General features: G+C 50.0%; 10 protein-coding genes across 10 annotated transcripts; 2 read left to right on the plus strand and 8 right to left on the minus strand.

Moving 5' to 3' along the window:
- Nucleotides 1–27: 27 nt before the first annotated feature.
- N7506_009510 (uncharacterized protein) lies at nt 28–2,858 on the minus strand (the record flags this gene model as incomplete). Its single annotated transcript, XM_056958803.1, has 2 exons — nt 28–2,314; nt 2,380–2,858. 2 exons carry the CDS (start codon nt 2,856–2,858, stop codon nt 28–30), a joined length of 2,766 nt encoding a protein of 921 aa, XP_056808193.1.
- Nucleotides 2,859–3,752: 894 nt separating this feature from the next.
- Nucleotides 3,753–6,427, minus strand: N7506_009511 (DDHD family phospholipase; the record flags this gene model as incomplete). Its single annotated transcript, XM_056958804.1, has 3 exons — nt 3,753–3,882; nt 3,932–5,098; nt 5,151–6,427. The coding sequence occupies 3 exons, from the start codon at nt 6,425–6,427 to the stop codon at nt 3,753–3,755; spliced, it is 2,574 nt and encodes an 857-aa protein (XP_056808194.1).
- Nucleotides 6,428–6,780: 353 nt separating this feature from the next.
- Nucleotides 6,781–9,337, minus strand: N7506_009512 (uncharacterized protein; the record flags this gene model as incomplete). Its single annotated transcript, XM_056958805.1, has 5 exons — nt 6,781–7,580; nt 7,635–8,973; nt 9,064–9,112; nt 9,166–9,173; nt 9,224–9,337. 5 exons carry the CDS (start codon nt 9,335–9,337, stop codon nt 6,781–6,783), a joined length of 2,310 nt encoding a protein of 769 aa, XP_056808195.1.
- Nucleotides 9,338–9,636: 299 nt separating this feature from the next.
- N7506_009513 (MMtag domain-containing protein) lies at nt 9,637–10,436 on the plus strand (the record flags this gene model as incomplete). The annotated part of the gene is made up of 3 exons (XM_056958806.1): nt 9,637–9,674; nt 9,724–10,007; nt 10,081–10,436. The coding sequence occupies 3 exons, from the start codon at nt 9,637–9,639 to the stop codon at nt 10,434–10,436; spliced, it is 678 nt and encodes a 225-aa protein (XP_056808196.1).
- A 91-nt stretch (nt 10,437–10,527) lies between these two features.
- On the minus strand, nt 10,528–13,153 carry cwh41 (mannosyl-oligosaccharide glucosidase; the record flags this gene model as incomplete). The annotated part of the gene is made up of 4 exons (XM_056958807.1): nt 10,528–10,773; nt 10,833–11,748; nt 11,801–12,857; nt 12,910–13,153. 4 exons carry the CDS (start codon nt 13,151–13,153, stop codon nt 10,528–10,530), a joined length of 2,463 nt encoding a protein of 820 aa, XP_056808197.1.
- A 533-nt stretch (nt 13,154–13,686) lies between these two features.
- Nucleotides 13,687–14,157, minus strand: N7506_009515 (transcriptional coactivator p15/PC4 family protein; the record flags this gene model as incomplete). Its single annotated transcript, XM_056958808.1, has 2 exons — nt 13,687–13,896; nt 13,948–14,157. The coding sequence occupies 2 exons, from the start codon at nt 14,155–14,157 to the stop codon at nt 13,687–13,689; spliced, it is 420 nt and encodes a 139-aa protein (XP_056808198.1).
- A 5,023-nt stretch (nt 14,158–19,180) lies between these two features.
- On the minus strand, nt 19,181–20,960 carry N7506_009516 (putative COP9 subunit 3; the record flags this gene model as incomplete). The annotated part of the gene is made up of 5 exons (XM_056958809.1): nt 19,181–19,666; nt 19,731–19,882; nt 19,933–20,440; nt 20,494–20,730; nt 20,799–20,960. The coding sequence occupies 5 exons, from the start codon at nt 20,958–20,960 to the stop codon at nt 19,181–19,183; spliced, it is 1,545 nt and encodes a 514-aa protein (XP_056808199.1).
- Nucleotides 20,961–21,291: 331 nt separating this feature from the next.
- On the plus strand, nt 21,292–22,796 carry N7506_009517 (glutamate-5-semialdehyde dehydrogenase; the record flags this gene model as incomplete). Its single annotated transcript, XM_056958810.1, has 3 exons — nt 21,292–21,601; nt 21,660–21,821; nt 21,883–22,796. The coding sequence occupies 3 exons, from the start codon at nt 21,292–21,294 to the stop codon at nt 22,794–22,796; spliced, it is 1,386 nt and encodes a 461-aa protein (XP_056808200.1).
- Nucleotides 22,797–23,116: 320 nt separating this feature from the next.
- Nucleotides 23,117–23,964, minus strand: N7506_009518 (60S ribosomal protein eL18; the record flags this gene model as incomplete). The annotated part of the gene is made up of 4 exons (XM_056958811.1): nt 23,117–23,194; nt 23,254–23,621; nt 23,752–23,856; nt 23,961–23,964. The coding sequence occupies 4 exons, from the start codon at nt 23,962–23,964 to the stop codon at nt 23,117–23,119; spliced, it is 555 nt and encodes a 184-aa protein (XP_056808201.1).
- A 599-nt stretch (nt 23,965–24,563) lies between these two features.
- Nucleotides 24,564–25,909, minus strand: N7506_009519 (putative mitochondrial carrier protein; the record flags this gene model as incomplete). Its single annotated transcript, XM_056958812.1, has 5 exons — nt 24,564–24,789; nt 24,902–25,038; nt 25,096–25,371; nt 25,430–25,750; nt 25,808–25,909. 5 exons carry the CDS (start codon nt 25,907–25,909, stop codon nt 24,564–24,566), a joined length of 1,062 nt encoding a protein of 353 aa, XP_056808202.1.
- Between the last annotated feature and the right edge of the window lie 66 nt (nt 25,910–25,975).

The raw sequence follows: 25,975 nt of genomic DNA on the forward strand, positions 1-25,975 counted from the left end.
ATTGTTCATTGAATAATCTATTGCATATCATAGGGTCAGTACCCTGAGTCCTTGTAGCAAGACCGAAAAGACAAATCCTCGGGCAACAGTTTCCACCTGAAGACTGTCGAAGATCTTCTCCAGCGCTTCCCGGCTAGCAGCTGCTCCCATCACACTCGTCAGAGCCTGGGGGATTCCACGCTGCACAAAAAGATTGCGAGCGGTTTCTCGTATACGAAGCTTTTCCTCCTCACTGGGCGGAGGTGGCCAAGCTTTAAGTTCGTCCTCCGTGGGAAGCGCATTCTCTCGAAGCTTGGCAATATAACCCCCAAGGGCATCGTCCGAGGTATGACTTTCAATCATGGAATCTTGTAACAGAGTGCGAATCGTTTCCAATGTTGGACTTCCAGGGCGCAGAATGTATGATTTGGCGGCGTTCAACAGAGTTCGCCGAATGTTCCATGCAGACGACAAAGTGTACAATTCGTTGATCACGGCAAAGATCAGCTCTACCGCGATTTGCGTTTCATCGGCTGTGATAGGGCTGTTTTTCTTGCGGGGTTGGTCGACACTTTGCAAAGTCTCTGACCGATGGTGTGTGGGGAAATGATCGGTTGTCTCCGTCAAGAGTTCTACTGCATCGGCGCCTGAGTCGAGTGAAGATTTGGGAAGCGAGGACACTGTTGCCCGTGCGTTTTGCTCGACTCCACCAGATCCCTGGGGACTGTCAAGCGAAGGTGACTCCGAGGTCTCGCTCCTTCGATGGTTTGAAGAACTGTCAGAAAGTGGCGCAAAGTCGCCAGCTTCGTTACTTCCACCGGCATGATTATCCAGGCTTGGCCGCGTCAGAGACAGGCTGGTACGGTTGGATCCACCAGCCTTGGAATCACTCTGATAAGTCGTGACAGCAGCCTTCTTGTTGGTAGCTGCGCCTCCAAAAACTCCGCTCATTCCCTCGAAGACAGCTTTTCCACCCCCCGCCACTCCCTTCGGCGCATTAGTTAACGCACCCAACACCCCCTTGCCCATGTTTTCAAATGCAGACTGACTAGGGAAGGAGAACGCTGGCTTAGTGGGACCAGCTGCTTCAGAAGAGCCGGCATCTTTTTCTAGGAACCGACGCATTCGGTCATTGTCCGCCAGAGATTCGTGCTTCATGGCATCCTGTAGATAATGCTCCAGATCTCGCGCCAGAGTTTGCCTTGTCTTGTTCTTCCAAGGTGGCAATGTGGGGTGGCTTTCTGAGAAGCTTTGAATGAGGTTCAATCGAGAAACAGTCTCCAGCATCTCGTGAAGCGATTGAAAGTCCGAATATTTGCGGAAAACCATCCACCCAGTCGACCGTGTCGATGCTGGCTCGACCTGCAAAAGATAATCCCACGTTGGTCGTGACTTGATTGGTCCTTTTTCGTTTCTTGATCCATCGTCATCTACCAGAACCTGGGCCCCGTGAAGGACCACCGGAGGCACAGCTTCGCTGGAGCGCTTTGGTCTGTCAAGTGACCGTCTATTAGACCCTTGATTGTGGTCGTGGCTGTGTGCACCATCATGAGCCGCCTTTGAAGCTACATCGGCGTGCGAACTAGAGATTGTGTCGGTTTCTTCGTTTTGGGGCAGCAAGTCTGATTCCGAGCCTGGGGCGGGTTGGGAAGCAATCATGGCACTCAGGCGTTTGACCTCCAAGATCGCGGCCTCTTCCGATTCTCTCGCAGCCTGCATAGATTGCCTATTCGGGGGATCGACAGCATCTACGGTGTCGGCGACGGGCTCCTCTGGAGCCTTAGGCCCACTCACACCCTGGTTCCTTGCGCCTTCAACGCCTGCATCAATGGCGTGCATAATTTCTGACTCGCCATCCTCAAGGAGATAAATGATCCAGGTGTTGATGAATTCAGGACGGGCTAGACTTGTGATAACGGAGCCTAGAATTACCCCCGAAAAGATTTCGCGGAGGAAGTCCCTGACGGCCTGACAGTTGTACGCCTTTGCATCGAGGTAGCTGGACAATATGTCCTCCGCAATCATGCTGAGCTTCTTCTTTTGTTGCGTATCAGACAGAACATTTGCCAGACTGCTATCTGGGAATTGTTCCAGATATTGTTCCACGGTCTTTTGGGCCTCGGTAGGAGGGGAGCTCCCAGCGGCAAATGCAGCTGCAAGCTCGTTGAAGAAGACAATCACGATAGAGGAGGAGTTGGTGAGAAATTGTAGGAAAGTGTCCTCGGTTCGTTTCCGCGATAGGTGCCATGAGACAGACGTGATGAATTGGGTCAATATCCGACGACAGGAGCCAGGGAAGGTCGATTCGGATGGTAAGAGTGGCTCGTACCAGTATCTACCTTCAGAGTCAGCAGCCCGTTTCCAGGACGCGGGGAAGGAGGTAGACAAGTTCACGCTTACCCGATATAGTCCTTGATGACAGCGTCGGTGAGCGTCTTCAGCGCATTGGCAGTGGCGGGTTGGAAAGTGGAATACTCAAGGTCTGCCGGGGTCATCTCTTGAGGCGCATTGATAAGCCCCCCATTCTCGGTCTGGGTATCGGATGGTGTCACCCGCTTGGGCCAGTCTAGAAGCCTGCTGGAGACTTCCAGTGCTAGTTCTTTCCGTCGGGTGACCTTGTTCGCGTGTGACGTTTCACCCGTGTGTTGACTAGGCCCTTCCCATGACGCATGTAGCACGACACCCACGGCTACGCCGATCAGAAGTAGGCCGATTCTTCCAAGGATGATGTAGGTGACAAGGATGAGAAGCGCGAACACGCCAAGGAGAGTTTCGTTGTTGGAGGTGGCCAGAAAGTTCAGAGTGTAATCGACGAACTCTTTAGGGACGGTAGAGTGAGGATCGCCATCATTTGGAGCAACGGGGTCGCTTCGACCCATTGTGAGATTACCAAGGAGTCGTGGATCGTAGCCCGCGAAGATAGAGACGATAAGGGGATAGGATGCTTGGCATTCTGCCCCGTGCGTGCTGATCGACTCGATAGTTCAAGTGCATCTGCTTCATTGTATATGGCCAATTCAGGATTTACTTGCAGAATTCACAGAGTTGTTCGAATGGTTCAAATTGAGTCCTATGAAATGTATCCAATCATAATTTCCTCGCAAGCTTGAGCTATACAGCGAGGAATCTAAAGCAAACAGAGAGGAATTAATCTCCGCTATCCGAGTGAATCTGAGCATTCAAAGTGCATGCGCTTCATGCCAGATGTAAAGAGATTGCGGGTGGGTAAACAGAGTACCAAGCCAAATTCTACGTGAGAAACAGGTGAAGCTCCACAGTTCACAAGAACCGGTTCCTTTCACAATGTCTCCGATCTCAGGATCAAATTGGTTGCCAGATCGAGGCTATCCACGGTATTGATACTACCAGCGAACGGCAAGTCGAAGAAAGAATGAACAGACCCAGTCAGTCACCAAGCCTGGAAGAGTACACAGCATCGGATCTTCGGGATCATGGTGTAAACCCGTTTCGAAGACAGGGGTTGTGACATGCAAACTTTGGCCTCACAGTCTCTTCTGCATCAAGGAGAGACCATGAAAGACAGGGTCGAAAACATTTCAATCCTTCGGACTTGTGTTGAAAGTGGAATAAGAGCGGAAGGAAAGGAGAATCCTCCCATGGAGTTTTTTTTGTAACGGAAGGTTACCTAATATTTTAGCCGACATACGCTAGTCCCATTTGGGTCTTCTAAATTCACTCGAAGTACTGCCGTCTCTATCAAAACAGTGTACTCGTATGATATCATATTGTAGCCTTTCTCCCTGATTCTATATCTATTTTTTGATTCTATGCCGATGTCTCCGAGACAGAACTTGAGATAACATGAAGTGATTGACATCCTCATCACCCCAGTAGGTCAGATGACTAGCAATGCTGGCAATGAGCGAGATATCGAATGCTCCCCTATATTCAGATTAGTTGGATTCTTTCGCAGCACAGTGTGGTGACTTACTCTTGTATGCTATAGTCCACTCGCCCATTCGCATTCATGGCACGGACTTTGGCATCTTCGAATTTCAATTTCCGATCCTGGTCAGTGTCGGCTTCGGGGTCGGGACTTTCGCCATGATTATTACTCCGACTTTTTTGAAAGCCATCATAGAGGGTTTCTAGATCAGATTCAATCAGAGTCTGATGATGATCATCGGTTTCTGATCCATTCTGGGTCGATCCGGACTGTGTCCTTTTATGGGTTGAATCGTCCCCTTTGCCTGTCGCATGAGAGGCCAAAGTCTCGTCGTTAGTCAACCCTAGACTGCGATTCAACAAACTGCTTGCCACACCGGTGGTAAAGTTTGTCCACATGGATCCCACGCTTTGGCCCATACGACTGCCAAGAATCGACAGACTTTGCCCCGAAGTCGTCCAGAGGCTTTTCTTCACCGAGGGCAGAGGCTGAGGTTTCAAGCTGGCCATCGCTGGGGATATCAGAGGCTCAACCCGATAGCTCACAGGGTCAGATGGATGAAAGATGTTGTAGAGGTCCCGACACTTGGGGGTCGAAATGATAGCAGGCTTGTCGTCCAGTCCGGGCCCGGGCCCAAGCGTGTCCAGGTCAATTTCACCTTTCAAAGTGTTTCTGTGGTTTCGAGGATCGAGAGCGGAGTGTGCGCCAATGGTCTTTCCTTTGAGCATTTGGAACAGCGCAATGGGAGATCCGAGGCAAAAGAACTCTTCGCATTCAAACTGGAATGCATTTGTCTTTGCATGTTTGGTTGTCGAGTCATCACTTTCTTGGGACTTTCCGTGAGAGTTGCTATGCTTCGTGCTTCCATGTTGGTGACACAATATGTCAAACAAGATTGCACTCCCCAAGGAATGACCGATGAGACTGACTGAGCCTTTGAACGAAGGGTTTTGTTTTCGATATAAGTCGAGAATCCTATTGCTTTCTTGGGTGACAATGTTGGAGATGTGCTCGCAATACCCGCTCTGGTAAAGAAGCACATCCATGGCCAAGTCTGAGATGAGGTTTCGCACGGCGGGGACACTTTCTAGCGTGATATCAGCCAGGCTTGGGTACGCCTGATCCTCGAGAGAGTCCGCTTCGGTAATATCTAGCTCTTTCCTGTTCTGCCGAACTCCCCGGTAAGGAAAGTCAAGAAGATGTCTCCAACACCTGGTTCAGTTAGCAAAAAGCGCAATGGTTAGTCCAGAGGAACGGATCCTACACAGGTAACACTTGAACACGACAGTTTTTATCGCTGTCCGGAAATGCCGAGTTCAATGCTTGAAGGTCAGGGGAGCCTTTATAGACGGTTTTCAATGTTTTCCGCAACACATTGACATCATGTATGAAGTTGATGCTTTCGAGTCGCAGTCCGAGCCGCTGGCCAATTCCATGGGTGACAAGGATCAAATGATCCACCTCACGTTCCCTGTCCTCGCCTTCAATCTCCCTCGACTCCTCCATCTCTTGCTCCTCCTGTTTGCGAGCCTGCTCTTCAAGTTCAGCTGGATTCTGCAGCTCGCCTGCAAGTGACGACATCTGTCGTTCTATTGTAGACCTTGGTCTTTCTAGGCTTTCGAGCATATCCGGCTGTGTTGAGCTGGTGGGGGGTTGGGGGGAGGGTTTCAGCTCTTCTTTCAGAGTATCTTTTATACCAGCCGCAGGTGTAGCATTATCCCGTTGCCTTTGCTTGCCGCCTTTTCCTTCGGGGGTCTCCTTGGGCTTTTTGGGCTCATACCCACGAATCAATTTTGTTCCTGGATCGCCTCCTAATTTTTGATAGACAGAAGTGCTAAATCGGGACATGAAATCGTCATTCATGAGCCAAGCAGTTGTGGCATCTTGATAGGCAACAATTCTGTTCATGTAGGCACCGAATAGACGATGCTGCCGAGGTTCACTCCCTGTACCGCGGGAGGAGGGGGGTTGATTGGCAGTTGAGGAGGCGGAGACTGAGGCTCTGGAGTCCCCTGGTGCGGACTTTACCAGGCCAGATTTGTCTTCGCTTGGTTTAGAGGCTTGGTCTGTTGACCCAGACTTGGACGAGTCATTCCTCCATGGGCAGTTTTTGATAAAACCTTCTTCAAGCTGGGTGGCCAGGTTTTCTTCGCATGGCTTGAGGTTGGATCCTTCCTGGAAAAACCAGGTTCCTCGACGGACTTCATAAACAGGGGCGATCCAATAGGTAGGACTCAATTCTCGTTGTTCTACATCGACGTTGAACAAGAAGTCCTCGTTTACAGGAACTTTGGAAAGGACCGGTTCCTCAGGCCCGGGTTCATTTCCCTGGCGAGCCTCTTCAACGCCTGACAGCTTTTGAAACGTGCCTTCAATGGACTGTGAATCTTTCCCTGGAAAAGGAATAAACTTCTTGGGTGGTGGTAAAGGTTTTTGGTCTGCCTTTTTCTGCTCCAGTGGGGAAGGTTTCCTCTTGGGTGAGTCCACGGCATAGAACCATCTCACTTTCAAAGGAGGGCAGTCAGGGGGATAACGGCGCATGCTTTAGAGAGTGCTCTGGTGGGTCACAGCGTGGTTCCAGAGAGTCCACGGGTTGCCGGGGGGCTTTACCAAGTATGGATGTATGGGGGAGATTACTAAGGGAAGTGCATAACGTGGAAGTGCGCAATTCCCCGGTGAAGTCATCTTGGAGCCTTGGAGCCTGAGAAACTGGTGATTACATAAACATCCTATAGATTCTGTCCATGGATCTAGATCACAGTTCTTGGACATTGGTCTTCAGCGCTCAATCAAACATGTATTATCTACAAAGTGTGCCTATCATGGCAGGTCTGTCGAAGTGGAAGGTACTATGTGCATCCAATGGCACAACCTGAGCTCTACTACAGCCCATATTAATTCTTCCAGGTGTGCCAGAATTCGTAGCTCATGATCAACCCGTCGCAGAACAGTAGAAGCAGTCGGTAGTGTCGAGATGGGTGCCAGCCGTGCCACTCCTCGTGGGGTTGGTAGATATCAGAAGCAAGGGCATGAAGCTCAGGCAATGTCAGGAAAGGATCGTTGTCTTCATCGGCCTCGTCCGTATTCGGGTTGAGGGGATTTGATCGAGAAGGTGGCGCGTCAGGGTCTGAGTCATTCTGACCAGCAGAGTGTGAGCCAGGGTTGTCTTTGGCCAGGTTGAAATTGTGAGGAGAGCGGCTATCAGATAAGGGGACGGAGGGATCATCGTCTTTCTCGGGGTTGAGTAGACGGTGGTCGAACTTTAACCATTCCTTTGGCTCGAATCTTCGGGGAATGGATGGAACATCTAGTGGTTGCTCAAATCCAGGCATGGGGCTCACAGCCATGCCCATCAGAGGCACCTTCGGGGCATCGAGATCCGTGTTTTGCGAGTTGAATGGCAGAATCCAGTCAACACGGAAAGAGTGGCCGATTTCAGCTTGCCAGGTGAGCGTTATTATAGCAACCCGGCCCTTCTGAGAGGCGGCAATGATAATTCCCAGCTCGGGGACATATTTGATCATGTTCATACGATCGCAGGCCTCGTGTATGGGACCATATTGCGATCTGCCTGGCCACGACTGACTAAGAGGGGCCTCGGCGACTATTTGGACGGCTGAGTCGCACGGGTACGGAACTAGACTGATATCGTGCTCGGAGAAGTGAACAATGGGGAAGAATTGAGGGTTGTGTGCTGTGGCATGAGTCAGTATTTGGAACGAACAGCGTGGCCTCACATCTTGCTTACGGTGGAATGGAAAACGCTGTTGCAGATTCAAGAGAGCCTCGACGTCATGAGATTCTCCTTCGAGGCCTGGGTATGACTTGAGGTGTTCATTCGCCTCCTCAACAAGATCCGGAATGCCTCGTTTCACCCGAAGAGAGGGAGGTTGAGACTTCTCGCTCCCGTCAGAGGCCTCAGTCTCGCGAGTGCTCTTTCGGTCCAGGTTCACACGAGCACTGACATTGGCGGATTTATCGGGTGATGCTTCCGTAGATGACACCTCGGCTCCGGAGCTAGAAGCTCTCCTTTTAGGATTTGTATCAATGATACATTCAGGCGAAAAGATATCGTTAGGCAAGATGTGGTGGGTTGGTAGAGGTTCGCGGCATGATGGAGCGACCATTGGGGTCCAATCTGTCAGATGGTCAACCATGCCCGTGATGTCGAAAGTGAGTCGATTGTCGTCATTCCGTTCCTGGGGCCGACACCCACAGGCGTCGACCTTCAAGCGATGTTGGTGGACTCTGCGTGGGTCTATGGGCAAAACGGACCAGCCTCTTTCGGGTTGATCATGGGCTTGAATACCATAACTAGACGACCTGATGGGTCCCATGGCTTCCCAGATTTTCCAAACCAACACTCTGTTGAAAATGTCGGTACTCACCATCCACGTCCCATTGGGGTCCAAATCAAAGTTAGCAAATGACACACACGGGATGTTCTCAAAATGACCAGCATAGGTGAGTCGTAGGTTTTGTGTCCGGTGATCAGGCATTTTCTTTTTCAGCTCCATCATTTGTTCGTCGTCTTCGATCAACACCCAGGGTTGTCCCGATTGACCCCATCCGGGATCAAGTCCAGAAATTTCAGAGGCAGTAGAGAGATTGTCCGTGCCAGGTGCATCCTCCACCATTGCAAATGCGAACACTGTGATATCGCCTGTGTTCGCACTCACGGCGATCAGACGAGCGAATTTGTGGGCTGCCAAGCCCCATGCACTTTGCCCAACGTTCTCGGCAAAGAATGGCTTTACCTCAGCGCCATCAAAAGGCCGCCGGTGTTGAAGTTTTGCGCATCGGCCCATCGCTGAGAAAATCGCCTCCACGTTGTAACCGGTCACATTACCGGAGTCAGTCACCAGTAATAGTACTTCATCCACCCCCAGATCATCCACAATGAGGTTGTTGATAGTATGAGGTCTAGAGAGATCAATGTAGCCAGATGCATGGGGTTGGTTCATCACTGGGTGAACAATCATCTCAGGTTGAGAGCCAAGCAATTGACTGGACCCCTTTGGTATCCAGACATAGATATCTGCTCCCTGAGCAGTGAAAAGCAAGTTTCGTCGCTGCGAGAGTGCCGCCTATATTGCGTAGATGTTAGGATCGAGAGTCTCACAACGGTCTACATGATATCTACGCGTTCGCGGACTTTTTCACGCCGAGTCACCTACCAAGTTACTTCTCCAGGTGGCTGTCTGTGGGTTTGCATGATCTCCATGGCTTCAAGACAGTCAGTCAAGGCATATCTGTGCCACGTGTGTACAATAACTCACCGAGGAAACTAGTATCAGTTAGTGGAAACCCCTCACGTGAGGTGGGGGAAATACATACTCGCTGCTGCGGTGTTTCAATATTGGTGACCTGTATATGAGGTCTGTACTGCCGCAGCCTGTCTTCAAAGTCTGCAGGAGAGTCCGAAGGACCAGTCTCGATGGAAGAAGCCATGGAAGGCTACGAGTGCCGAATTGCAGAACTCTTCCTTGGGTCTGAGCAGTCGGAGTCGTGGATAGTCAATGGAGGGTGTGAAGCTGTCATTTCTGAGGAGCAAGTGCAAGGTTGAAAGAAAGACCAGGAAAACTTTTGTAAACAAGACATTATCAAGCTATATTCAGCAGTGGGGGCAGGTGGGCGGCCAGCGACATATGATGAAATGAATGCGGCTCACCGCCCTACAATGCAAATAGGCTAAACTCCCCAAGTAACCTCCTCCCTCTCTCTCTCTCTCTCTGTCCACAAAGGCACTCATGGATTTGGTTTCGAGCGTGCGCAAAGAAGGCAGCCGGTAAAATTCGCTCTGATTGATTGTCGAACCTTGACTAACTCTCTTTCAGCGGCGGCCGCGGTGAGTTCAAATGGTCCGATGTCAAGGACTCGGTTCACAGGGAGAACTACCTGGGTCACTCTGTGATGGCCCCGGTCGGCCGATGGCAGCAGAATCGAGATCTCGGGTGGTATGCGAAGGGGGATGGAGATGAAGAAGAACGGCTGCGTCAAGAGCGAGAGGAATTACAGCGCGTCAAGGATGCCGAGGAAGAAGCCATGGCCGTCGCTCTCGGTCTTCCAGTACCCTCCAAAATGGCCGAAAATGCCAACATGGTTCCCCTCGGCGACGGAGGTATCAATCAGGCACCCAAAGAAGAAGAAATGCTCGATGCTGGGAAAGAGAAAGAGCATCGTTCGAGTCGCAGACACCGCCACCGCAGTCGAAGCCCTCGGCGAGAACACCGACGCGATCGCAGTGGAGATCGTCATGACAAAGATCGCAGACACCGCAGACACCACGATGATCGAGAACGCCGCCATCGTCACAGATCCCGCTCTCGATCCCGCGGCCGAGACCACCGCAGACGTCGCTCGGACTCACGCTCCCCAAGTCGCCCCAGCCGCAAGGACGAAGATCACCAGAGACGTCGACGTATCGAGCGGAGTTACTCGCCAGCGCTTAGTCGGCGGCATCCTGAACGTAGGAGGGATCGTGACGATCGTGATCGTCGGCATTAAGTCAGTCGGATACCAATTGCATATTTTTAGCTGGGCGTTGTAGGTGTTGAATGTAACTTGACATTTGAATTCCATACAACTATCACAATGACACGATTTTATCTAGGTTGTCTATTTTCACGAAGCCAGATGATCTACAACTCATCATGAGTGGTTGCCGGTGCGGCCAACTCGGACATCGACATCATGTTAACCACCATACTGGTCCAGCCGGTGAAGTGTTGAGTGCGCTGGCCGTTACCAGTGTCGGGGTTGTACTGCTCCCAGGCGAATCCAGTCTTCTGCCACTCCCGGAAGATGTTCTCGACCAAGTTCTTGCGCAGAGTGTTGTACAGCTCGCGTGCCCGTTCCCGGTGGGGACCGGAAGCAGTCGCGGTGTCCTGTGACCATCTTATCAGAAACCAAAGAAGAAAAAGGTGAGCGAGGTTGCAAAACTTACATGTAGGTTCTTCAACACCAAGTAGTTGATGTTAATCCAGACAGGGCTTCTCCAGTAGTTCTCATCGGTATCGTAGAACTTGTCCTTCTTGCTCAGACTGCGGATTCCGTAGTCACTCCACAGTTCATCGGGGTCGCCGATTAAGTCCAACACGGGTTTGAGACGCGGGCTGTCAGGGCCCAACATCCCAGTGAGGAAGGGGAAGATGGAAATATAGCCCTTGTGGCACACATGCACGCTCTCCTCGTACTCATCGATAGTCGCATCACAGAACGTCTGCTCCTTCTCATCCCAGTGCAGATCGTCGATGTTGCGAGTAATTGCGGTCTCGTAGTACGCGAACTCCTCAACATCATCCTCCTCGCCCAGGTTCTGCGCGATCCGACGCATGGTACGTGTCATCATTCCCATCCAACTGATAAGATCAACATGCAGCTCACCGGGGTGAGGTGGCTGAGCTCGAGGGTAGTCATCGATACCGGAAGTCAGGATGTGCTGCACGGAGCGTCCGCGCCAGCGGTATCCCTCCTTTGTGGAGAAGGCTTCACGGTCATACGAAGAGATCTCACCACGTTGGGTGTTTCTGTACCAGTTGTAATGTTTCTTCAGAAGCGGGTAGAAAGAACGCAGGTATGCTTGGGACAACTCCGGGTGTCGGACGGTAGCAGAACGCAAGCTTGCGGTTGCATCTTGGTTGTCCAGTGTCTCAGACTCTGTACTTTTATTCACGTTGTTGATTACCTTGTCCATAAATGTCTCGAGAGCCATGAACAGGGTGGGTGGGTTGGCGTAATGAGGGTATTGAATGGTGAACTCCGGGGGGACCTTGCTTCGCGCTTCTTGGCCGAGGATTTGTTCACGGGCGATCCATCCATCCTCATCCATCAAATGGAACCAACTCTTGATGATCTCAAGCCTGTGAATGTTTGTTAGTCGGGCTCCAGACTCTGCGTATCAAACGAACTCACGCAAGATCGGTGTCATATTCGATAACAGGCATCAAATGGAATCCTTCGTCCCATAGGAAACCTCTGGGGAAGAATGGCCGGGAAGGAACACAGGTGAACAGATCCTTAGGGCCTTCGAGTACAGGTTGAACAGCAGCTCTAGCCTGGGCGGTCTCTTCCCAGAATCCCTCATTCTCCTCCTCATAAGCAGGATTGGCCGAGCGATCCACGATGTCATCACCGTGGAAAAAGCCAATTCCACCAACAAGGTTGGACAGCATTGCTTTAGAGAACTTGGAGTACTTTGGCTTATCAAACGGTGGCTGGGGCGGCAGAAGTTGATCGAAAGTTTCCGAGAAAGACTCAGATGCAGCCTTGATCTCCTTGGTAAGAACTTCGGAGGTCAGCGGCTCGGGTGCAGAGCCCGAGGAGAACAAGACATCAAACTGGAACTCTCCAGAAAAGACCTTCTGGACGAAATGGGCGTTTCCGTGGCCGGGCTTGTGTGGGACGGTAAACAGCTGAGCCGGAGGTGGGATATTCTCCTTTCCATACTCCTCGAGGGCCTCGTCAACCTGAGTCTTCATCTGGGTAAAGAAGATACCCTTTGCTTGCCACAGCTGTTCCTCTGGGAAGGCCACACTGGCCACAATGCTGCGGTCCAAAGGCTTGTCCTTGGAGCTCTGGTGATCAAATCGAGGGTGTGTGTTAGTGTTTGGCCCATTAGTGACATCAATGGTAAAATCGCCAAGTTCCAAGGAGGAACCTTCGAGCTTCACATCGCCCTCAATCCCATTTTCAGAGGATTCTGTCTCAACGCCCAACTGACCGAATCCCTCGAGAGTGGAGTAGAAAATCATCGAAGTTGGCTGTTGGGCGTCCCCATCACTGGGTGTTCCCTTGACTCTGAAACCCCAACTACCTCCATGCTGACCACCTGGAACCTTGATGAAATCGATGGTCAAGTCCAGATTGTTTCCGGCGTCGTGAATCGTCTCCCGACCACCCTTCCTAATATCGTACTCATCCCAACCATATCCAGTCATTCCTTCATTTTGTTCGCAGGTGTGTCTAAAGTCTTGGGTGTGTTAGCGTTGAACACTATGCCAGTGTTCGGGCGGGAGATATACTTTGTTGGGCACCGGCGTAATCGTCGACCTTCCCCCAAATCAATCCTGCAGCCAGACTTTTAGGAATGCGAGGGCGCACGCCAAAGTAGAGGTTTGACTTGTAGGGCCCCCACAGCAACGAATCGTTGTTGGCGCGTCCGGCCTCTCTGATCAAGATGGAGACATCGTTGGGATCTTCGCTGGCGACAATTCCCGTTGCCGATAGAATCGAGGTCAATAGAATTGAAGGTTTTAGGTGACGCATTGTGCAATTGGCATCACTCAATTGACTTGAGGCAAGTTGTGAAGTTGACCGGAGCTTGTCTGTCCTCTCCGCGTTTGGATGGCCCAAGCGCCCGCTGACGCACATGCGCGCTTCATGCTATTTTGGGACTTGTCAACTACAACCTCCTCCCTGTAAAGACATTCAACTGATATACTCCATATATACGGAGTACATGGGTTCAATTCATACCCTTGGGCTTTTACTACAACGTTGAAAAGCGCAAGTTGCTACAAACATCAACGAACAGCCAGCAAGATCAAGAACTCAATCATAAAGGGGACATCAGATGATGATTTGAGCTTTTCCCACACTGGATTCCAGGGCTGGTAGAGCAATAGAATATTGAAAGCTGTTGTCATCTCATGAAATGTTCGATATCCATAATAAAGCCGGTAAGGCGGAGGACTAGCTAATCAAGGTCATGGCAAATCATGACTCCTGTCACTCTCAATCACCCACCAGGTTGATCGTCAATGAAAGTGATAACAGTGAGTTAGCAATACTGAATGCCCCTACTTCTCGTCCTCGTCCTCGTCACTTGTTGCATCGATGTTTTGCTTCGACGGGCTCTGGTCTCCCATTTCCTGTTCGCCTTGGCCAGACTGGGTCTCTCCCGAATAGATAGGTCGTGGCAGAGTCTCTCCATTCTGCTTCAGTGCATCTTCAATTTCGGGCAGCAGGGAGACCAAGGCAGAGAATTGATCCATTGGCATGGAGATCCCCTATGTGATGTGAGTCTAGGTTGGTGCCATCCACGAGGCCTGGATCCTCACCTTTTTGCCAGGTAGTTGTTGTCCGTCCTTTTCGTAGTATTCTCGAACATTCACCTGGGTTTTACCACGGAAGGAGGAAATCGTCACGCGGCGCATCTTGGAGATTTCCCAATAGCGATCTCCATTGGAGTCGGTTTGGCTAGCAGTGACTTTGGCCTTCTTGCCTTCGGGCCCTGTGTCTGATTCTGACGCGCGCTTTCGGGATGTCATCTTGATGAGAGGTTGAGAGGTGTGTAGCCAAGTGACTGGAAGAGTGATATGTTGGAGGGTAAGTAAGGTGTAGACCTCGCCAAACGCGGGTTTGGGTTGGGTTTTCAATTTCCTTACCCGCCCATGGGCAACCCACCGCGGGTTTTGGCCTTGATGAACCCGCCCATGGGTTCTTGGCGGGTACCCGCGGGTTGCCCAAAATACCCAAAAACATGCATAAATCGTGGATAACCCTGATTAGTCATCTAGTGTAATTTTGGTCATTTATTTCTGTCACGCTTTTGAGTGGATATTACATTGAAACAATGAACGCCATCGACCTGGAAATATATATTCTCTACATGTAGAACACTGCTCCCATCGCCCTGCTTTACACAACTGAAGGGATTACAGGCCACATTGATGATTTTATGTAAATTTATCAATTGAGAATCTTTCGAGTGAGCTCAAAAATATCATCTTTAGTTCGATCATTTAAAATCAGTGATTTGGACCTTCTCAGTGTCCTCCCAAAGTCGTATTCATCTCCGGGCGGGTTGGGTTGGGTTGGGTTGGGTTTTGGGTACCCGCGGCTTTTACGCAACTCAGGAATAGATAGATCCAAACGCACGACGCGACTGAAACAAAATCCACAATCAAGTACTCAAGATGAAAAAAATCTCCCCTTCTTCCAATATCAGTGGCCTTTTACTTCAGTATGGCGTCTTCTTCCTCATCATCGCGATCAATACATCGGCCTTTCAGTCCACTGCTCTCTATTGAGCCGTCATCTGACGGCTTCTTGGATTCTGAAATTCAATCCTCCGTAAGAAAATGGTCCCTTCCACTAGCCTCTGAGTGTTGCGGCGTTATCTACATGTATACTAAGATGGACCGCAGCCTTTGACAGGACCCCGCAAAACCTACGACATAACTACTCGAAGACCTCCAGCGACACTCCGACGTGTGGGACCTCAGCACAGAAAGAAATGGATTGCGTACGAGTCGCATCTAGAGACAGAGTTTCTTGAATGGTGGAAGGAAACAGAGTACGGCCAAAAGCTGAATGGAGAAGGCCAATCCCAGATCAAATGGTCCACCGGATCGCGTCACGCTGATGTGTGGAAACACTTTGACCAGGTTGCTGATATTGATTCTGGGCGTCCTCGAGTCATCTGCCAGGCTTGTCTCACTGTGCTTGATCATCCACAGTATAAAGGGAATGGGACAAGCGCCATGAGTAGACACAAAAAGTCTAACACTTGTCGTAAAGGGAAGAAAAAGGGATTTAATCAGTCATTGATTTCGGATTCTTTGCAGAACCATTCCATGAGAGACTCACCCAGTGTCCACAGAGTGACAACATTTCAAATCGAGGAGCAGATATTGAAGACAATTACGTGTCTTCGTTTGCCTTTCCAGACGGTGGAGAACCCGGTGTTTCAGAGGCTACTCAGCCTTTTATATTCTGGTCCCAAAGAATTGGAACTCCCGTCAGCGAAGACCCTGCGAAGACGGCTCCGGGATGCAGTCAATTGCCAGCAAGAGTTACAGTTACAAGATCTGCCTGAAGATGCCAAGGTTTCCCTCGCTTTAGATTGTTGGACCAGTCCATTTCAGCAGGCATTCATGGCAATCACGGTTTATTTCATCGACAAAGATTGGAACTATAGGGAAATGCTCCTCGGCTTTGAGCCGTTGCACGGTCCTCATACAGGAAACAACCTTAGTGATGTTTTGCACCGGTTACTGGAGGAACGAAAACTTCTCGATCGTATTTTTAGCGTTACTACAGATAACGCTACCAACAACGACACCATGATACGCGCCTTGCAAGAGAGACTGCTCTCTATTGGAGCTATTAGCTCCAGGGAATCAATAGTCCGGGTTCCCTGCATGGCTCATGTGATCCAGCTTTGCCTGAAACAGCTACTGGGACATATCAGGGCAGCACCTAAGAATAAAGAAGTCAGAGCCTTTTGGTCCGACACCCAAGCGCACGGGTTGAAGGATTCGATCAATTATGGAGACGTGGCTCATACACTGACAAAGGTGAGCCAAGATATTCACCTTTTCAATATACTCAGAGCACTGACAGCATTAGATTCGATCCTTTGCGATCTTTGTCAACGCAAGCCCACAACGGCGTGATGCTTTTTTATGCCTCCAATCAGGTGGTACTCGGCTTTTTCCGTTACATGACGTTCAGACACGCTGGAATTCAACTTTTTTGATGCTTCGCCGAGCACGCCGGCTGAGAAATGTAATCGACAAATACTGCTGCGATCATGAATACTCGCAGCTCAAGGTTACCGACGTTGAATGGAGGCAAATTGACTACCTCGTTCATTTGACCAAACCGTTTTTTCAGTTCACCATGGCTCTGATGAAGACCAGAGACGTCACAATCCATAGTGTGTTCCTTGTGTATAGGAAACTACTGGAGCATATCGAACGGTCGAATCGAAGATTGAAGAGAAAGACAACACCCTGGAAGAAAGACATGTATGGCGCGTTGCTTGTGGCGAGGCAGAAGCTGAAAGAGTACTACGAAAAAACCTACCGCGACCACGGTTTTCTCTATGGCACTGGAACATTACTTGCCCCTCAGTATAAACTGAGTGCTTTTGATGATCGAGAGTACTCAACTTGCCATGAAGATACGTCAAAAAGGTACTGTGAATATTTGAGAGCATCTTTCACACAGTATCAGCAGCAGAACCCCGAGTTGCTATTCCGTACAGTCCAGCGATCTTCCAATTCGCATAGCACAGAGCTTGATCGGCTACTCGAGCCACCTGGTGCATCGATTTTCCATGAAGGAGTAGAGTATGACGAAGTGGACCAGTATCTTCGCGAAGGCACGAGCAATCAGTACAACACACTGGAACAACTGACTGACCTTGAATAGCCAATGTCCCTGTGTCGCCGCGACTTTATTGGAAAGAACACGAGCGCGAATTCCCAGTGCTGTCTCGGCTCGCACGAGACTTGCTTTCGGTCCCTGCCACCGGCGCGGGTGTAGAAAGGCTCTTCAATAGCGCACGAGACATTTGTCATTATCGCCGAGGGTCTCTTCACGAAGGGACCATTCAAGACTTGATGATGTACATGTGCTCAGAAAAGCTCACACTAGAGGGACAGCAATTGATTCGTCTGGAGAAACCGTTGGAGAGCGAGAGCCAAGAGGCACTTGAAGAGGATGAAGCGTTGAAGGCAATCGAAGAGGATGCAGAGCCGATCAGCGACAATGAGGAGATTGAAGAGAGCGAGAATCTCGAGGGTAACTCTGAGCCAGAGGAGACATACCAAGTGGAGTGTACGGTGGTAGAGACCGGCCGGAGCTCTATACACAGACATATTCACGAACCTGAACAAGAAGAAGAGAGTATGGAGGAAGACGTGGTTGATTACGACGAAGCAGATTTACTTCCGCCTCCAATCATGCAATTGAGTGATAGAAGCCAGAAGAGATCTTCTGGTCGGGTAACAATGCCCTCCAGCAGACTGCGAGGTTACGAGGTATACTAGTCTTTATAATTAGCCAATTTGATTTTTTCAAGCCCTTCATGTTCCTTTCCAAATATTCACAGCCAGAAGCTAGTAGTTACGCCATCGAAACAATTAGATAATCGAAAATTACTGCATAACTTAGTGTAAAATGATCAGTCAGCTTTGTTTGCTTTTTTGGGTAATCGCGGGTACCCATTTGGGTCTTGGGTTGGGTTTCCCGGATGACAACCCGCCCACGGGTTTGCTGACTAAGACCCAACCCGGCCCATGGGCTGGGTTTTCGCGGGCGGGTTTGGGCGGTGGGCGGGTTTTGGCGAGGCCTAGTAAGGTGTTTGATAGTGACGCGTGAGCACGTGACCCGGCGTCAATATCAAAAGTAGTGTAGAAGCAGTACGAAGGGAGACAAACCAAGTGATTTGGTATTGTTCTGATCTACTTAACATTCACGGGGATGGATCATGTTATTTGTAAATATGAAAACGCAGGCATCCCGATCCATGAGAGAATAACAGGCAAGGAATCCTCAGGAAGTATATCCTTCATGCCCATTTACTCTATTGCTGTGAACCTACAAAACTAGACTATCACCCAGGCCTATGCTGGCTATATTAATTATAGTGCCATGGATTTGAAAGTTCAGAACAGAGGAAGAACCATAGAATGATGAGATGGAAGTCCAAAGGGAAGGCAGCTAGTCTAATCTCAATCTTCCTCTATCCTACTGCCCTGATGAATCTGGTTCCAGCTGGAACATAATGAGGAGCTTTATACTTCCGGTCAGCAGCACCGAGCCATCTCTAATATAAGATGTTGTAGACGATAGACGATTGCAGAGTAAGAGACAGGTCGCATTGCTCCGATGGAGAAAGTACCTGAGGTAACCAAAAGTGACAGCTCAATGGGGAAGACCAGCCGAGGTATCACTTCTGTTGGGGGATCACATTTGTTTCCGTTTGAGTGGCGTGTATGGAACATTCGAACATTACCACCTGGGCATTGGGATTATCGGGGCATCTGAGTCCAAAGAAAGAACAGATATGATGTAAAGCAAAAGAGTTGAAGGGAGGGTGAAATCGAGACTCAAGATTCCAGGGAACGGAATCATGATAGTGAAGACCAAAGTCTTATAAACTCATAGCTGTGGCCCAAAGTGAAAAGCATGGGGTTGAATCCATGAAGATATTGCGTCAGATGAACCCAATAGCTGTGGAGGAATCAAGCGCTCTGCCTGCAACAATAAACAGAAGATTGCCCAGAAACTATCTTCACCCCCGTGTTGACAGTCTCCTCTCTATATTGACAGAATCTTTTGAGACTTAACTTCGGCCGCTGGTGTTACCCTCCTCCGGCCTGACTCTAAAATACTTACTATAACCCAACATAAAAAATGAGAAGCGACATGGTAACAAGTCGCAAACAACCTCTTCATTGATCCTACTAGTTCGACAGCAGCCACTTGAGCAATCATTGAACATGTAGACACTGGGATTCCGTTCCTTTATGCCAAAAAGCCCAGAAGGCCACATGCGAATTAGGACATATCACCCATCAAATCTTCGTCCATTTCAAGACCCCCCTCTGCGGGTGTAGGGTTCGTTCCATTGGAGGCCGCCCATGCCTGGCCTCTTTGAAGATTGTCGAGACACTCTTCACTCATCCCTATGGCGTTGTTGATTTCCTCGAGATTGCGCACCAAATTTTCCATCAATAGTCGCTCTTTCTTCAGATGTGATTGTATGTCGAGCTCATGTGACAGTCGAGGGAAAGAGAGAGACGTTGAAAACCGCAAGATAGATAGTTCGGTGGGATCTTGCTTCTGCACCAACGAGGCGTCTAAAGCGCCTGACATTATGAGTGAAGATACATCGGATTCAGTCACCGTTTTCTCTGCAGGCGAGGGAAAAATCTGCTTAGCAAGATCCGCCACCGTTAAAGCTGCGAAGGTCTTTCCAAGTTTGACGACAGTTTGGCGGAAGAAAGCATCAACGACTTGAGTGACAAGACCAAAGTTGTTATCCTGATCGACGATATCAGTACCAAGTACCGCAAGCCCGGCGGAGCCCATTTGAGCAAATGCTTACCATGTACCATATTTCCATGGCAGCATCCACTTCTCCTCTAAGTCGCTTCATATCACCACGCTCGAAAGCCTGAGCAAGTGAAACATATGGCCTCGCGAGCGATTGATATAGCTTCACAACATGGGGCGTCGTGATACTCGGGGAGAGCATAGCTAGCGCAGAACAGCATTAGCAAATCATGAAAACATGTGTATTCTGATACCGGCCATGTGAATGCAGAATCTCTCGTCCGAGCACTGCTGTCGCTGAGCCTCACTAACCTTGCCCTTTTCAAGAAGTCCAACCAGAATCCATTTTTTGTAGGCTTCCACCATGATCAAGCTCACGGAGCTGGTAACAGGCATAGAAACGGCAGCTCCAAGGAAGTGAAGCGCACTGCGCCACTCCTTGAGTGCCATGTAGATCATACCACCATAAAGGAAGTATCGCAGATAATCTTGATAGGAGAGTTTTGATGAAAACCCGGAGGCACTAGTGATGAAGGAAACACTCGAAGCATTATCTGCACATATTTTAGATTGCTCTGAAGTGGATGGTTCAGGCAAGGTTGGGAAATGACAGATGTGTTTGTTCAGAATTGGCAGTGCGTAGGAATATGCCTTGGCCTGCAGACAAAGCTTCACAAGCAAGACATGGTTTGATGTGAAAACGGTAGCGGATGGATCCAGTCGAATCATAGCATCTCGAACCAATTTCGCACCCAAGAGAGGCTATAATGAAGTAAGCGGTTGAACGAGGGTCTGGATGACCAGATCGAACTTGCCTTTGATGCAGCCAGTGAAGCTTGCGCAACAACCTCGAGAAGCTGGCGCCACTCTCGCCCCGTGTACCTGACCTGAACGCGATCAAATTTTGTCAGAAATTGAGCAGCGCGTGTCCATAGTTTCCCCGCAGGGCGGATGTCTGCTGGGTATGGGTTGCCGCTTCGCTCCTGTGCCCTTTGGATTTGCGCACCAAGCACGTAAAGATATGCGATCGAATCTGCCGACGGGTCAAGATGCTATTGAATATGCATGTTAGTCTATCGTGTTGTTCGATGCGAATGACAGAAAGCGGTGTGGGTCTTACATCGAGGGAGGATTCGTCGTTGGCAGAGGAGTCGAGGGTCTTGGTAGATAGCAGCTTTTTCAAGTAATCCACGAGCTCCCGAATCCGACGATCGTATTCCTCGCTGGCCATGGGATTGTGAAGATGCGCCGAGGCGGAAAGCAAATCCGAGATCAGGGCCATGCTGTAGGAGCAGACCGTATCTTTTGAAAATGATTTGTTCAATCTGTAACGTTGTATGTTGTAGAAGAGGAGAGCAAGAAGAGTAGAAAAAGAAGAGTAGAGAGAAACGCAGAAAGAGAGAAGAGTTGAGAAAGAAACAACAGTGACGTCGAAACAAAGATAAAGTCTCCAGAGGTGATAAAAACGATAGAAGCTAAGATAACGTGCCCCTCCGCACTTTGACTCATTTCACCCCTCTTCAACCTTCTAGTTTTCCTTCTTTAGCTCACCCTCTCTACTATCTACTCTCCACTTTCACCTCGGCTCTCCCTGGCCCTTTACATTCAAATCAATGGCATTGACCGATCTACCAGCAGAGGCGGTGGCCAAAGACGCATCGCTCGCCTCTCGTCGCCTCGCGACGTTATCCAATGCTGACCGGAATAACGCTCTGACAATCCTTCACAACGCTCTGGCAAATGAGGACAACCGACGAGTCATCCTCGATGCCAATGCCAAAGATAAGGAAGTTGCTGAGAAAGCTGCGGCGACTGGCAGTGGCCTGAGCGACAGTGTGATCAAACGACTGGACTTGGCGCATGGTGAAAAATACAATGACATGCTCCGGGGAATCTTGAGTGTGCGAGATCTGGATGATCCTGGTCAGTGTATCCTATGTCACTTGGGATCTGTGACAGTCGTTGACTTGATAAACTGCAGTTGGAAAAGTGTCACTCCGAACCCTCCTCGACGACGGCCTGACCCTCGAAAGAGTCAGTTGCCCCATCGGCGTTCTTCTCATTATTTTTGAGGCTCGACCGGAAGTCATCGCCAACATTGCCGCATTGGCGATCAAGTCGGGGAATGCCGCTATTTTGAAAGGTATGTACGCCACCTTGGGGATTTTCTGCTCCGGGTTTTATTAAAACCATTACTTGCGCAGGTGGAAAGGAGTCCACGGAATCATTCAAGGCAATCGCAACCGTCGTGACCGCTGCCATCAAAGAATCCCAAGTGGTGCCAGAATCATCAATTCAACTGGTTCAGACACGCGATGCAGTGTCTGCCCTGTTAGCCCAGGATAAGTTGATCGACCTGGTCATTCCTCGAGGCTCGAACGAGCTCGTTCGGTTTGTGAAGGACAATACGAAGATCCCGGTATTGGGACATGCCGATGGCCTCTGCTCAGCTTACATCCACGCCGACGCCAACGTCGAGACGGCCGTCAAAGTGATTGTGGACTCCAAGACGGATTACCCAGCAGCATGTAACTCATTGGAGTCTCTCCTTGTTCATGCTGACACCCTCAAGTCGATCTTCCCCCAAGTCGCCGCTGCTCTGCTCGCCAAAGGTGTCACACTGCGTTGTGATGACGTTTCCAAGGACGCTTTGACAGAATGTTTGCCAAAGCCCTTGCTCGCCGAAAAATCGTCGCACATACAACTGGCCACGGCGGCCGACTATGAAACCGAATTTTTGAGTCTGCAGTTGGCAGTCAAGACAATCCCTGCGTGCGAGTCCCAGGTTGCAGCCCTGCAGGCTGCCATGGATCACATCAATTTGCACTCTTCCAAGCACACGGATCTCATTTTGACCGAGTCGCAGGAGGTAGCGAATATTTTCACCAGTGGAATCGACAGCGCGGGCGTTTTCTGGAATGCTTCTACGAGGTTTGCCGATGGGATGCGATTTGGATTTGGCACAGAAGTTGGTATCAGCACCAACAAGATCCATTCGCGTGGACCTGTCGGACTTGAGGGGCTGACCATCTATAAATACCTAATCCGGGGTAATGGACACCGCGCATCAGACTACGGTCAAGGTGGCCGGTCTTACCTCCATACCAACCTGCTTTAGTGCCCATGGGTCTCTCTTACTGTAAAGTATGTCCCAGGGCGACATTTAGTAATAGAAAAAAGTTTTTTAAAACATTGATCTTTTTTTCCCCTTTCTCCGAGTTGATATTCGCATAAGAAAAACTTAGGACAAAGCCTGATTCAATTTTTTGCCCCTTTATTCGTAAAATTCTCATTTCCTCGTCCAACCAAAGACACCCCGCCTCTCTAAGTACAGACTTGAGATCTCCGGCTAGATCTGGAATGATTCCAGGCACCGAGCCAGTGTGGCTAGTGTGTTTTTCATGACACTGACACACTGAAACGTCCTCCACAGGTCCCTTAGACCTTGAAACCCTTGGAGCGTCTGCGACCACGGGCACGCTCGAACTTGCGGCCCTTGCTGCCAACGTAGGGCTTCTGTTTTGAGTTAGCGACCAAGACCTCCACAAATCCACAAATCCAGCGTAGAAACGAACCTTGTCGGTGTGGGGACCGAAGCCGAAGTGCTTCACAGCCTCGCGGGCGTTCTTGGGGCCACGGAGGAGGAGAGTGTTGGCACCGGTGGGGGCGCGGAGAGCAAGCTGGTCCAGAGTGAGGGTCTCACCACCGGCCTTCTCAATGCGGGCGCGAGCGGTAGCGGTGAAACGGAGGGCAGCAATCGACAGCTTGGGGACGTTCAGCAGGCGGTTGTCGTCAGTGACGGTACCGATCACGACAACAGTCTTGCCCTTGTGGGCCTCGCCGATGTTGGCAACGGCGCGGGACAGGGAAACCGGGGGGCGGTTAATTCTGGACATGAACAGGCGACGGAGAACGGCCTTGTTGAAGTTGGACTCGGTACGGCCTATTATGCATCCGAGATCAGCCTGATGAAAATCTCACAAAAATCCTCAAAAACACTTCGGAATCCGCATGGAGCGATTTGCGTTGCGAACGAGGATCGGGGGAATATCGATTTTGAAGGGGAGTCATACGAGCCAAGAAGCGGTAAAGCTTCACCAGAACCTGGAGGTAGACGTTGTCGCTCTTGGGAGCCTTGCGGTGGGTGCTCCGCACATGGTGGCGGTCCAGGTCGATACCTGCGAGTTTCGAAATGTCAGTGGACTTGACGGCGAGATGGAAACGAGAGAGTATGTCGCAATAAAGTCTTGCAGACACGAAGGGCGAGAATAACTGCACATACCCATGGCTGTGTATTGAGATCGACTACCTGGGAAATAGCTTGCTGTCGCACTGAGTAAGGGCAGGAGATTTTTGATCCTAGGACGTAGCCGAGTGCAAACGGTGTGAGGGTTGAGCCCTAACACTAGAGTGTATCGGGACGAATTGAGCCAGTCAGCTGATTATTGCCAAGACTCGCTTTCCCCGAATGGGACTAGAGTGTTATTGCCACCGGATCACGTGCGATTTGGGTGGAGAGTCCAGCCCAGGCGAGCCCAACCTTAGTCACTTTGGCTCCGTACTCCAAGCCCTGACGTCCTGGAGTTCTACTACAAGTTCTACTACAAGTTCTACTACAAGTTATGACCCGAATCTATTTCGGAACCAATGGATACGAAGTAGCCATTGATCTCAAAGGCCGCTAGTCGGCTAGTCTTCGAACTTCTTTCTTGCAGTGAAATCTACAGACTCTTTTCCCTCCCTCTCTTTCTGTTTAACGAGACAAGCATCCTGAGAAAGACAAGGCCTAGTCCATACAGAGTACATACACCGAGAACTTTATTTTATTTTAATTCTGAAGACGACAAACCCGTAGAAGATAATGTACTCTAATTATGGTTGGGGACTACTCTCTATCACCCATGCTGACAAAGAAATCGCGAGTCATCTCAAAGCTCAACCAGCTACTGGCCATGCTGGGAGCAACTTTGAGAAGATTGGGCCCAATTCCTTTGAAGAGGCCACGCATCCCTTCCTCGGCCACAATGACCCGGACAGCATCCCATATCGAGCTGTATTGGTAGCCCATGCCGGACATGGTGTTAATTTGGAATCGGCGGCGCAGTACATCACTAGAAGAATAGTCAGAAACCCAGTATCACAGGCCTTGGCACGGCGAGAAAGATGCAAAGCAGAGAGACGAGACAGAAGAAGAGAAAGATGGGAAGAAGGACAAGAACTGACAAAGGATATGTGCATGTTTGAGCAACTGCCCCGGAGATGGCACCAGCAAGTAATTTCCGATAGGAGCTGGGGTTCTTGTCTCCATCGGGTGTCAGGTACTTGCGTACCGATTCATAGGTCATGAAATTGAGTCCCACCTAATCGTTGACGACCATTAGTTCGACCAGACTGAGACAGATAGGACAGAGACTCACGTAGGGGGCCACTCCGGCCACTGTGGGCGCAATCCCACGATACAAAGCGCGGGATCCACCTTCGTTCTTGTAGATCATGAGCATCGTGGTGAACATGCCTGGCAATTTTTGAGCAGGATCTCTTGCTCCTAAATCGGCAAATGAAGCTGATTGGATCGAGAGTCGGGTTCGAACGATATCCAACGGATAGGTGATGGTCACCGAGGTAATACCTGCTGCACCTCCACAGATGAGGCGTCGCATTGGAGTCATGTCACCATCGGGGGTTTCTGCAAACTAAGAACGGACGAAAGTCAGCAAAAAACGATTCATGCCGTGAGATAGGATAGCATACCTTTTTGTAGAAGTTATAGCTTCCGAACTGTACAGCGGAGTATGGAATAATGCGAATGCAATTCGTCCCATTTCCTCGCATGAAGCCGCGCCAGCCTTCCTCTCGACCCATCTTCACCAGCGCCTTCCAAGTTGACATTTTATATTCATTCCGACCCACGCTTTGAATCTGGAGGAGGATTTTCAACCGCTCAAGTGGCGATACAATGGTCCTAGAGACTGCACCCGCTACTCCACCAGCCATGAAGGCAGCCACTACTGGCTCGGCAAGGTTGTTCCGTGCTCGATTCCATAGCTTCGGGGGTGGCCTATCGGCAGCATCCTAATTTGTTGGCTCATGATTAATGACGACTTCACATAGACGGGACTTCAGGCTCACCATGACCGTAGTAGAGGGCAATTGGGGCAGGGGTTGCAAGCTAGACTTTGCTGCACTCTCCATCTCGTCCTTGCGAGCAACGTTCTGTCGATCCAAGCTCATTATGATAGCTTGCGCATCCGGCGCAAGTTGCAGCGATATGGCAATCCGGGGAGTCCCAAGGTATGA

This window comes from Penicillium brevicompactum, assembly GCF_028827555.1.
Source record: "Penicillium brevicompactum strain IBT 35665 chromosome Unknown utg000006l_segment0_segment0, whole genome shotgun sequence".
In the NCBI taxonomy this organism is placed as follows: Eukaryota; Fungi; Ascomycota; class Eurotiomycetes; order Eurotiales; family Aspergillaceae; genus Penicillium; species Penicillium brevicompactum.